Source organism: Lodderomyces beijingensis (genome assembly GCF_963989305.1).
Source record: "Lodderomyces beijingensis strain CBS 14171 genome assembly, chromosome: 3".
Classification (NCBI taxonomy): Eukaryota; Fungi; Ascomycota; class Pichiomycetes; order Serinales; family Debaryomycetaceae; genus Lodderomyces; species Lodderomyces beijingensis.
In genome coordinates this window covers 892,472-904,180 of record NC_089972.1, presented here as the reverse complement: position 1 = coordinate 904,180, position 11,709 = coordinate 892,472, and the positions used below count along the sequence as shown (strand labels likewise).

The 11,709-nt window shown below is 44.9% G+C and overlaps 4 protein-coding genes across 4 annotated transcripts; 2 read left to right on the top strand and 2 right to left on the bottom strand. All coding sequences in view use genetic code 12, as the record gives it.

Moving 5' to 3' along the window:
* Window positions 1-134: 134 nt before the first annotated feature.
* Window positions 135-767, top strand: LODBEIA_P24690 (uncharacterized protein; the record flags this gene model as incomplete). The annotated part of the gene is made up of 1 exon (XM_066972471.1): window positions 135-767. The coding sequence occupies one exon, from the start codon at window positions 135-137 to the stop codon at window positions 765-767; it is 633 nt and encodes a 210-aa protein (XP_066829407.1).
* A 376-nt stretch (window positions 768-1,143) lies between these two features.
* On the top strand, window positions 1,144-4,053 carry LODBEIA_P24680 (uncharacterized protein; the record flags this gene model as incomplete). Its single annotated transcript, XM_066972470.1, has 1 exon — window positions 1,144-4,053. The coding sequence occupies one exon, from the start codon at window positions 1,144-1,146 to the stop codon at window positions 4,051-4,053; it is 2,910 nt and encodes a 969-aa protein (XP_066829406.1).
* A 402-nt stretch (window positions 4,054-4,455) lies between these two features.
* LODBEIA_P24670 (uncharacterized protein) lies at window positions 4,456-6,072 on the bottom strand (the record flags this gene model as incomplete). Its single annotated transcript, XM_066972469.1, has 1 exon — window positions 4,456-6,072. One exon carries the CDS (start codon window positions 6,070-6,072, stop codon window positions 4,456-4,458), a length of 1,617 nt encoding a protein of 538 aa, XP_066829405.1.
* A 567-nt stretch (window positions 6,073-6,639) lies between these two features.
* LODBEIA_P24660 (uncharacterized protein) lies at window positions 6,640-9,864 on the bottom strand (the record flags this gene model as incomplete). The annotated part of the gene is made up of 1 exon (XM_066972468.1): window positions 6,640-9,864. The coding sequence occupies one exon, from the start codon at window positions 9,862-9,864 to the stop codon at window positions 6,640-6,642; it is 3,225 nt and encodes a 1,074-aa protein (XP_066829404.1).
* Between the last annotated feature and the right edge of the window lie 1,845 nt (window positions 9,865-11,709).

The following is an 11,709-nucleotide window of genomic DNA, read 5'->3' as shown; positions in this document are numbered from 1 at the left end:
ACCAATTTGACTTATTAGTTTAAAGATCAAATACAACACCCCCCAAAACGCCAGCAACCTATCTCACATCTTCCCGCTTCCCCCTACCCTCAAGACACGGAACCTTGAAAAAAAAAAGATAAATTTGAAATCAAATGAATGTCAGTACAAGCGCATTAGGAGTGAGAAGGAGGAAAGTCGCCACACAGAATATAGATGACGAAGAAAACTCGGCAGTGCTAAAGTTGGGGCCCGAATTTCAGATTAACCAGCTAACTAACCAAGGCGACGAGCAGCGGTTAATAGCGTTGAACTTGTCGGAGGCGAGACTTTTGATAAGAGCAGCGTTGCGAGAACGCAAGAAGAATGCAAAGAGATCGAATAAGCACCAGCACCAACAACAACAACACCACCACCACCTGGACAAAGACCTAGAAGAGTCAGATGAAGATGAAGACGAACCGAATGCAAAGGAGGACGAGATTTCCAATATAGAGCTCGCCGGGCCCAACTCAAATGAAATCATGCATAAAACATTAAACTACTTGACTAATTTCTCAAGGTTCAAAAACACCCTGAGCTGTGATACAGTGGAAAAATTGATTACAGACTTCAACGATCATTGCATGGAGCCCTTGCATCCGTTTGAGATTGCCCAGTTGGGCACTTTGGAGTGCGAAGATGCCGAAGAGGCCAAGAGTTTGATCCCGAGTTTAAATAACAAGGTTTCAGATGTGCAGTTGCAGAGCTTGTTGACTGAATTAAGGAAATACCAGACATTATCTTAGAATGTCCTTCACACCTGCTCCCCCCTCCCTTTCCCCCCCCGTCCATAATGTTTTGTTTTTTATTGGGAGGCGGGAGATATGTTGCGAGGCCACGATATCGCCTCGCGTTGTACTACTATATATCAAATAGATTCACGAAAAATATAAATATACGTCATGTGATCAAAGATCTTGGTTATTGGTATCCGCTTCTTCCTATTCATTCATCACTTTTTGGAATCTTCAAGTGAACTCTCTGATTGTTTCTTCTTCTTGGACTGGCATGGAGCTTGATTTTTCAAATCAAAAAAGATGAAAAAAAAAGCCCCCACGAAAAACCTCCAAAAGCGATTCAGCAGCCATCAACTTCTGCCAGCTCCCTCTCAAACCAAATACCATGGACGACGAGGCGATATATGACGAGTTTGGCAATCTAATAGGAGACGAAACTGGCTCCGACGCTGGAGAAAGCGTCGAAGAGGCTCCAGACGTGATAGTGGCAGACGGGGAGCCCGCTGCTGCATCGCCGCCATCTACACACCAGGCCCTGCAGTCGAACCATACACATTTACATTCGCAAGCACTAGTGAAAAGGGACCTATCAACCGACACGGGAGAGATCATCTATGTTCACACTACAGATGCAGCCTCAAATGAGCCAGTCATCGCGCCCAATACTCAAAAGTCAATGAAGACGACCATTGATGAAGAAAATCAACCAAAGACGACTTACTCTCGCGAGTTTCTCAAGAATACCTTGGATAAACTACCGGAACGGATACGGAACGTGGCAGTGGTAGGTGCGTGTCAATCAGGTAAAACCAGGTTTATCGATCAGCTAGTTTTGCAAACTCACCCGTCTATATTCGAGCTGGACTATTCCAAGATTTTCAAACCGTTGCGATTTATGGATGACCACAAGTTGGAAAAGGCAAGAGAGCAGAGTTTTAAAACTTCAGCTATGACCTTGCTTTTGCAGGACCACAGATCCCGCTCCTTTGCATTCAATATCCTAGATACACCAGGCCACATTGACTTCAACGACGAAGTTGTAGCGGGGCTTGAACTCTGCGATGGCGCGATTCTTGTCTTGGATGTGGTGATTGGGCTTTCGCATCGAGACCAGCGACTCATTGATGAGATAATGAAGCGCAACTTGCCCATGATTGTCGTGCTCAATAAAATCGATAGCTTGATTTTGCAATTGCAGCTCCCGGCCAAGGACTCGTATTTGAAGATGTTCAACATCATTGACGATGTTAACATTTACATTAAGCAGAGCTCCTTGTACCGAGAAAGCTACACGCATGAGTTGGAGTTTTCACCTATTTTGAACAATGTCATGTTTGCATCGGCCGAGTTTGGGATCTCGTTCACCTTACTGAGCTTTGCTGCGTTATACTCGCGTATTCAACTTCAAAATCGACTCGACGCTGACTTGCTATGGGGAGAGTATTTCTATAACTCACAAGCGAATAAAGTCACTACCGATTCACAAAGTGGGCAATACCCAAGGACGTTTGTGGAGTTTGTGTTGAACACTATTTACAGCCTCGCGTCGCTAGTTCTAATATCCATGCCTGGTGATAAAAAATTACCACAGGCTCTTTGGGATAATTTTGGAGTGACTCTTCCCAAAAGGGAATATAAGAAAGAAGTTCGCGATGTGTTGAAGTCAGTGTTTGTTGCTGTATTCAAAGAGGACACGGGGTTTGTTGATGCAGTTACCGAGAATTTTCCTCTGCCGAAAAAAACTATAGCAACCGACAATGATGATGATCGTGACAATAGCAGCAGGCTGATGCTTGGGAAAGTGACGAAATTAGTTGAGTCGCTGAACGGTGAGCATTTCCTCAGTTTGGCGAGAATCTACTCGGGCACCTTGAAAGTTGATGACGAAGTCGATGTAATCACGAGAGGCTCCAATGGTGGTGGCGGCGGTGACGACGAGGAAACTATAACAAGGAGAGAAACTATCAGGCAGATATACTTGCCAGGTGGGAGGTACAATATCCCAGTGACAGAGATTGGACCAGGCACCATTGTATTAATAGGAGGTATTGACTCTAGCATCAAGAAAGGGGCCACCATTATGTCCACTGAAAATGTGCAAGATTCAGCCTTCCCCGTACCAGCGTACTCCGTCAACTCCGTTTTCAAGGTTTCAATCGAAGCAGTGGACGCCCGTCACAGGACCCGGCTACTAGAGTCACTACGGAAAGCAAACAAGGCCTACTTATCCTCCGTTGTTGACGTGGCCGAGACTGGAGAATGCACAATCCAGGCACCAGGTGAACTATACATGGACTGCGTATTGCACGATGTGAGATTTTTCTTTGCTGACGATTTGCAGATTCGAGTCAGTGACCCCTTCACTATCTTTTCAGAGACGTGCACCGAACCCTCATTCACTAGCATCCCAGTATCGACAAACTCCGGCGACTTCTCCATTTCGATCATGGCCGAACCCGTGGATGATCCCAAATTGAGCAACGCCATAGAACTGGGCGTGCTAAACTCGCATCTCACCAGAGGGGAAATGTCCAAAATTTTGAAATCGGATTTCGGATGGGACGCGTTAGCCGCTAGAAGCATCTGGTCATTTGCGCCTGCGGATCTCATCGAACCTGATATATTGATAGACGATACGTTGGAGATTGAAACGGACAAGTCGAAACTATTGAAAACCAAAGAGTCCATCAAGTCTGGATTCAAATGGAGCACCAACGAGGGCCCCTTGGTTGGTGAAACGATCAGAAACACCAAATTTAAAATATTGACCACCAATTTCAAAACCGATACCCAGCTAAACCCAGCGCAAATCATCCCATTAACACGTCGCGCGTGCTACGTAGGTTTCCTCACGGCCAAGCCTCGATTAATGGAACCCATGTACCAAGCAATCGCAATCTGCTCGCACAAGAACTTGAAAGTGATTCGCAAACTATTGGATCTGAGAAGAGGATACATTCAATCTCAACACGAAATCGAGGGTACTCCCTTGTTCACCGTGGAAGGGTATTTGCCAGTTATTGATAGCGTGGGGTTCCTATCTGAGGTGAAACAGCATACGCAAAGACATGCGCTGGCGTGGCTTGTGTTTTCGCATTGGCAGATTGTACCTGGGGACCCCTTCGATTTGCATTGTGAGTTGCCCAAGCTTGAACCTGCCCCGGAAGAATCGTTAGCGAGAGACTTTCTCAAAAAGACGCGAAACAGGAAAGGGTTAACGGGCGAGCCAACTTTACAAAAATACATCGATGCTGATATTTACATAAAGTTGAAAGAGCGTGGACTAGTCTTGTAAAGACAAAAAAATAAGCAAACAAAAGCATTTTGCAATGAAGAGAGCCCAATGCATTGAACTACATTATAAACGAACCTATCTAGTTGAATTTTGCCCTTGATTTTGATCTTTTTTTTTTCCTTTCCCTCTCTCGTTGTCACCATTCTTGTGATCTCCGGAACCTATCCACATATCAAGACATGCCGTGCTAATATTCTTTCCCCCTCATTTTCTTGAAACAACGCCTTTGCCTTGTAAAAGCCACGGTTACTTGCTTCCGCAGATGATGTCGCCCTCTTTCGATTGACTGGAATGATAGCGCTTGCCTCTTTTTTATTCTCTTTTCAGTATCTTGAACGACTCTCTGTCACTGAGCTCATGGCCTGCCAGTGCCGGTTTATCAAATAATTTCAGTCACGCCATTCACTCGACGGATGCCAACTTTCTCTTTTTACGAGACGACTCATCGTCATCTCCAACTTCAGCTTTGATGATGCTTTCAAAGCCACCGCGGTTTTGCACATTTTCAACTAAGCTGTTGAACTTGGTAATGAATCGAGGTTGAGTCGTCAACTTTAAATCAAGAAATTTCGGTATCTTGTCTTCGGAATCAGTGCAATCGCACAACTTGTCGTAAATATCGAGAAAATCCTCAATTGTCAAATCTTTACAGTAGACGTTATCCTCTGTTATCGAGATGCCGCCAAATTGAGGAATGCTCAAGATTATCTCCTCGCTGACTTTGAAATCAAAATCGTCACAGCTCCTTAGTGTACCGAAAAAGTCCTCGATTGAAAGTAACTCATGTGCCTTGTCTTCAAAAATTACCGACATGCCTTCTTCGGCCAAATCATTGGGCGATAACAAGAATTTTTGGTCGTGATGACTGAGGTAGATCGGTATACTGGCTCTCTTGACCTCGATAGCTTCTTCATCCTGCGTTTCCAGAGTAGCAGTCAAGGTGTTGATCTCGTCTAAACCGTCGTCAAAGTGTTCGTTAAGGTTCAGTCCAAGTGTCTTGTCGCTTTGCTCAGTTTCTTCTTCTACTTTTTCAAGATTTTCCTGCTTTTGCCTCGACGTAATCTTTTGCCCCTCGCCATTCGCTAGTATGAATTCAACCTCTTCCTGGCCATCCAAGTCTCTTTTTTTCACGTCACTCTGTTCTCGATGATCATCGCCGTTTTTGTTGTTGTTGTTGTTGTTATCGACGTCTCCTAGATTCAGATCTTCCCCTGTTTCTTCAGTATTGTTTCCTTGGTTGCTGAGCGAATCACTGTCGTTTAGGTTAGATCTTCTCGCTTCGCCTTCAAGCGGAGCATCATCAAGCTGCTCTTGCTGAGCCACTTCATCTATTCGTTGAAGTCCCGATTGAGTGTTGGCTGTCTCTTCCTCTTCTTTTTCCAAGTCGATGACTTCGAGGTCTTTAGTTGCAGGCGCCTCTTCCGTTTCGTCTATCAACTCCACGATGTTTTCTTCTAATGCTTCTCCTCCTTCTTCTTCTTCTCGAATTTTGCCACCGCTGGATCCCACCTGCGGCACTATTTCCACGACATTATTGTCGTCGCCGCTGTTGTTGTCTTCTTCTTCCTCTTCCTCATATTCCAACTCTTCTTCTTCTTCGTTCGTTACTGTTTCGCCGCTGACATTCTCCTCTACGCCCGAGCTTCCCTGCAATTGAGTCTCGGCATTTTGGCCATTCGAGCTATTGATATTTTGACTTTCTTCAGTGGGAGAAGTAGAAGAGTCAATCTCCACGGGTCGGCCGACTGTTGACGTTTGGGACTCTATCACAGCGGGATCAACTTGTATCGAGTCATCATCATCATCATCGTTGTTGCCATCATTTTCAACATCGATAAAGTCGAAAGGCTTGACTACTGAGCTAGTTTCCTGTGCTCCCGCTTGAGGCTCTAGGTTATGGTCAACTTCAATATCGGAATCAAACGTCTGCTTTCCATCTTCGGTACTCAACTCTTCAATAGGTTCGTTTTGTAGTTCAAGCACATCATCGCTTTCCACAATCATGTTGGGCTCACTCATTGCGTCTTGCTTTCGTTTTTTTTTTATAGGCCTTGGGTGTTCTTATCTGTGGTCCCTCGGGCCTGTTCCCCCTTGACTTGTAGAGAAAGAAAATGCTATTGTTGGTTGTTAGTAAGTAAAGTATCCCTGCGGTTTAATACTCACAAGATGTTTGAGCTTCTCTGGTAGACTGGTATGTGGATGAATTGTAAGAAAGTGTGGGGGGTTTGAGGTTGTTTCCTGTCTTTCAATGAGGAGAAGAAGCGAATTGAGGAAATTTTTCGTGTTCTCCAAATTAGCCGCTAGTTGCTTTGGTTCACCAAGGGGGGAGACAAGATGTGGGACCGAAACATCATATGTCGTATATCCTTCGGGTCCGCCATCGAAACAGAAAAAGACAAAAGATAACGAAGTCAGTCACATCAAGGTTTATAAGAGGGTCGATAACTAAGCGCTAAAGCCAAATCTATATTTGTTAAATTACAATATGAAGAAGAGAAAATGTGTGTGTCAAGGGGGGGGTTTTTTTTTTGGTTTTTGGTTGAGTGGTTGTTGTTTTCTTTTTTTAAGGACATCGGGGTCAACACATCATGGAGCCCAGACCTTGAAGATTTGGGGTGCAGTCAAGGAAAGTGGTTTATAGTCTTCGTCCAGAGTGTCCACGGTTCCCTTTGAAGTTTGATTGGAGTCATCCGTCAGTTTGCCCTGGACTGCCTCTAACGACTGCTTGGCTGGTTTGTTCAACAACTCTCTTGCCTCGTTAACCAAAGTTCGCACTTCTTCAGGTTTCTTGTCCTCAAGCTCAAGTAGACCACACGCTTCTTCTAGTTTTTTCATTACCCCCACGGTCGATCTGGTCAAGGCCAATCTCTCCATGAAATTCATTTCCTGCTGTTTGGACAAGTTTTGTCTTTCGCGTTCGTAGATCTTTTCCAACTCTTCGATCTTGGCCAACTTGGTCTCAACTTTGGCCAATTCGTGGTTTATTATATTGGCGCTGATTTTATGCATTTCTCGTTCCTCGTAGCTGGCAAACAAGTGGCTGCGAGCACCAATCATGCCGAAAGTGGCTGCAATGGCGTCTTTTTCATTGGTTTCTCGATCATCTGTGCCGTTTTGGTTTACCGTGTCTTTTGCTTCGGTTTCCTCTTTGACCGATGATTCAAGTCTGTCTCTTCCGTCTCGGCCGTCCCCATATACTTCACTTACTTTTCTCTTGATGCTCTCGTCCATCGCTTTACAGGCGGCATCGCTCGCCGCCTTGGCAACTTCGCTATCGATTATTCGTGTCATGAAAACCAAATTGGCCAACACTGGGTTATCAATCGAGTTTATGGGGTAATTCGAGGCAAACTTCAACAACTCCGAAACGGCTTTGGAATCATACTGGATGGGATTGAACTTATCCTCGATGGGCATTTTCAAAAACTTTAAAACACACTGTTGCGGCGTTTTGTTGGTGCCGACGGCGTCTGCTATTTGATACCAATCGTTTTTGAATTTCTTGATAGCATTCACGAGCCTTGAGTATTCTTCATTCGTCCAATTGTCGTGGTCACCACTGCTGCTGTTGCTCAGTCTTTTCTTTGTCGCCGGCTGACCAGCCTCGTCTTCCGCCAAACCATGCTTTTTGGTGCTGTTCGTGTTGTTGGTGCTTGCGTTATTCTCAAGTGGAGGCTCTCCTGTTTGGTGTTCCGCGCCAATCTGCAAAATCTTTTTCAATTTGTTCACATCTGTCCTTTCGGGAGGTATCCTTGATGTGTCAAATGGGAACAACCCACGAGGAGCATCGAGCTTGACGTGGTAGTCGCCAGTGTAGGGCAAATCAACCAGCAGCCCGTTTGGCATTTTCTCAAGTGCGTACCCCGGTTTAAACAGAGGACGAACTTGGTAATTGATCAATCCCCACTTGTTCAAAAATCTATGGACTCTCATCAAGGTACCCACGTCACCAACGAGATTTCGCCGGCACGACGTAAGCGTTAAAAACTCGTTTGGATTTAACCTGTAGGAGTTGATCATAAAGTTTCTGTAGTTTGCGTAAAGCTTGGAGGATTTGGAGGGATGTGATGAGTTGAAAAACTCTGGCAAGGATTCCTTTTCTATTCTGTGGATTTTCTTCATGTTGAACCAGCTCGAGTAGGAAGGAATGACTATGAGATGCGTCTGTTTATATTTGGGTGCCGGTTTTTCAGGCTCAAGCTCAGCTTCGGCTTCGGCTTCGGCTTCGGCGTCAGCTTCGGCTTCAGCTTCGTCGTCAACATTGTCGTCATCGTCTTCCTCTATAATTCTTTCACTTTCTTCCTTTTCAGCTTCTCCGGGAATGCGTGCCTCGGTTGTCACTTCTCCCGACGCTGCCACCTTGTCTGCCAAATCGGATTTTTGCAATGAGGAGTCTTCTGGTTCCCTTTTCACCAACGTTTCGGCTGATGCCAGAGTCGCTTCGGGTTTGTCTTGCGTCGTTGAAGTTTGATTTTCAGCAATTTCAGCAATTTCAGCATTGTTCACGGGCTGGGTTTCCAGTTTATCACTCACCGCGTCATCCATAATCTCATCCTCCTCACTCGAGGCGTTTTCGGCTTCAAGTAACGAGTTTTCAATCGCATCGTTGGATTTACTACTGTCGTCGTTATTGTAGAATGCATCAAAAGACGGATCATCTGCTTGGACATCCTTGAGCAATTTTTCCTCCCCTTCTTCTTGGTTCAACTCTTCTTGAGCATATTCCTCGTTTCCCTCGCCGGATGCAAACGTAATCTCGTTGCCTTCCAACGGCATGTCCACGTCCATGTTGTCGGAGCCGTTGCTGACATCATGAGAGGGACTATGAATTGTAGAGCCGTTTCGGATGTTTTCCTGTCCACTTGCTGGCGGTACTTTTTCTTTTGCGCCTTTGACGGGGATTTTGTTGTGGACTTTTTCCAATGAGTGTGGCTTTTCTTTGTCAGTTTCGGCATTCTTGTTGCCGATGGTGATGTCCTCTTCGCTTGCACTTGCATTGGCACTTGCATTTTCATTTTCATTTTCATTTTCATTTTCATTTTCGCTTCCGCTTCCACGGCCACTGCCACTTTCGTCGTCCTCGTCATCACCATCTTCTTCTTCTTCTCCTTCTTCTTCTTCTTTTTCATTTTTTCCTTCTTTATCCCCCTCGTCGTTGCTGTTGTTGTTGCTATGCTCTGCGTTGTATTCCTCATCCTGGTCTTGCGGTTTTTCCTCTGGCTCTTTTTTCTCTCCTTCTTCTTCCAATAATGTGTCGCCCTCTATCTTTCGTCCTTCTGCTGGCAAATTTTGGTCGCTAAAGGGAACATCCTCTGGCGCTTGGTCAAAAGGAATAGGAGGAAGTTGTTGCTCCACTACGGCGTCTGCACGGTCTTTTTCGTTTCTGGCATATTTTTGATTAATTCGCATATCCTCCGCCGACGCATTGTCGTAGTTGTTTCCCTCATCTTCCTTCTTCTCCGGTATCGCATCGGAGTTGCCGACATGGTCCGTGTTGTTCGCGGATAGTTTCTTCGAATTCTCGTCCAACTTGTGCTGCTCGCCCAGGTTCAACTGGTCGGGGTTTAAATGCGCCAACGAGTCCAGTTCCAAGTCCTGAGGCGCATCGTTGGCGTGCTTTCGAAGTGCAGCAATCTCTTGCAACTGCTTCTCGTCGATTTGGGGACCAGCGACAGCTTGCTCTCCTCCAGGTGCCCCCGGATCTCGATCGGGCTCATCTTGAATTGTTTGCGCCGGCGTCTCCTCTCCTCGCTCCTCTCCTCGCTCCCTTTGCGTCTCGTTTACTTTCTCATTTGCGGATTCTGACCTCATTCTCAGTTTATTTCCATGTATATAATCGCGTCAAAAACCAAATTCCGTCCTCTTTGGTCTTCAAAATCTTTGTTTTTTCTTGTTTTTTTTTTCGTTAATGTTTTAACCAGATGTTGTTGTTGTTTAGGTTCTGGAATGTGTGCAAGTCAGTCAGTCAACAACATATAAATAAAAAAGTTCAAAAAGCGGCAGCCCTATTCGGTATACTCCTGATGGTTGTTAATCTCCAAAAAAAAAAAAAAAAAAAGGAATGGTTACTATTCTAATATAGAAACGATGATAAAGCAAATAATAATACAAGTTGAAGTTCTTGAACCTGAGCTCGTTTACCCAATGACTCTGGTGTTTTCTTTCAAAAAAGATGCTTCCACAAACTCTTGCAAAATCAAATGAGTTGACAGTAAAAAAAAAAGGGGAAAAAGGACACCGACTGTTGATTCTTTGGATAAAGATTGCAAAGACCTAGATTCCTTTTCGACGGATGATGGGGATTGCAAACAGCTATGGCTGGTGGCTAACTTTAACTATGTAACAGGATCCTTCTCTCTGTTTCTCGCTCTCTGGTTTCTCTCCAACACCTTTGAACCTTTCTGTCAGTGTCTCTCTCTATGTATCTCTCTATGAGTGTCTTTTTTTTTTTTCCTTCTTCCGTTTGCAAATTTGTTTTGGTTAAGTTAACAGTGGTGGATTGGGCACCGGTGCACGACACACAGTGGGATGTTGGGCACTTGGTAGCGTTTACGAGCGCGCGCTGTAACTTAGGGAAAAAATCAAACCCGCCTCCCTGCCAGGGTTCCCATGGGATATGTAAAAATGCTGGAATGTCCATCCATCAACGGGTTGGAGCAGGTAGTTGACCGCTCTGGAAATCTCTGTCGTCTGCGGGTCTCTGGTTCGAATGCGTGGGACAAAATAAGCACGGGAACCCGAGAAAAAGAACCACCGTGAATGAAAAAAAAAATACGATAGTAAAAAAAGCAGCAGAAAGATGCGCTTCTTTTTGACAGCATTTTTCAAACAGACTGTGCCGTTTTTGGACTGGTGATGGTACGGCGCGTGTATCAAGGTGTGCAGCAAGCGCTTGCAACGCGTTTTCTTTTTTCTGGGTCTGTGAAGCTGGCCAGCAGCCGAATCACAACCACTTGCGCTTTCTCGCGAGGATTTTGAAGGGAAGGGGCCGAGAATATACGGAAACGCCCCTGTCGCGTGCTGGAAGGAGGTAGAAAAAAAAGCCGCACGGAGTTTCTCCTTTTTCTTTGGCAGCGTCTCGTTGACGCAAGATTCTTTCCTTCCCTTATTGGATGTATCGGGACTCTTCTTTGACGGAGGAGGGCACCAAAATCGAGGAAGAACAAGTCGAATTTTGTATCAAAAGTCCCATCATATAGGCTGTGAAAGCCGTTTTCTGCCCATGTTCGAAAATCTGTAAACGAGACTGTGCGGCGTTGACTCCTTGTCTGGAACCGGGGGTTTATTTTTTCTGCCGATTTTGCTGCGAAAAATTTCCTGGAAAGCCTCTTTCTTCTTTCCCCCCACACTTGTCCTCGAATGAACACCTTCCAAGTCGATAGTAGTTCAACAACAATCATTTTGATAAATGCCGTGGTCACCAGTAAAGATTTCCATCTTTCCTTTTTTATGTTCCTTTTTTTTTTTTAAGAAAAAAAAAAAAAGTCCCCAATATTTATTTTTCTTTCTTTTTCTTGTTTGTTAATAATTATTAGTGGCGGTTGGTTTCTGCGGGAAGGAGGTTTCACAACCATTGAGTTTCGCTAGTTCCGGATCCACCTCAAAAAGCTAGCCTTTGAATGGGTTTTCTCTTTCTCAAACTACATGTTGTCAACA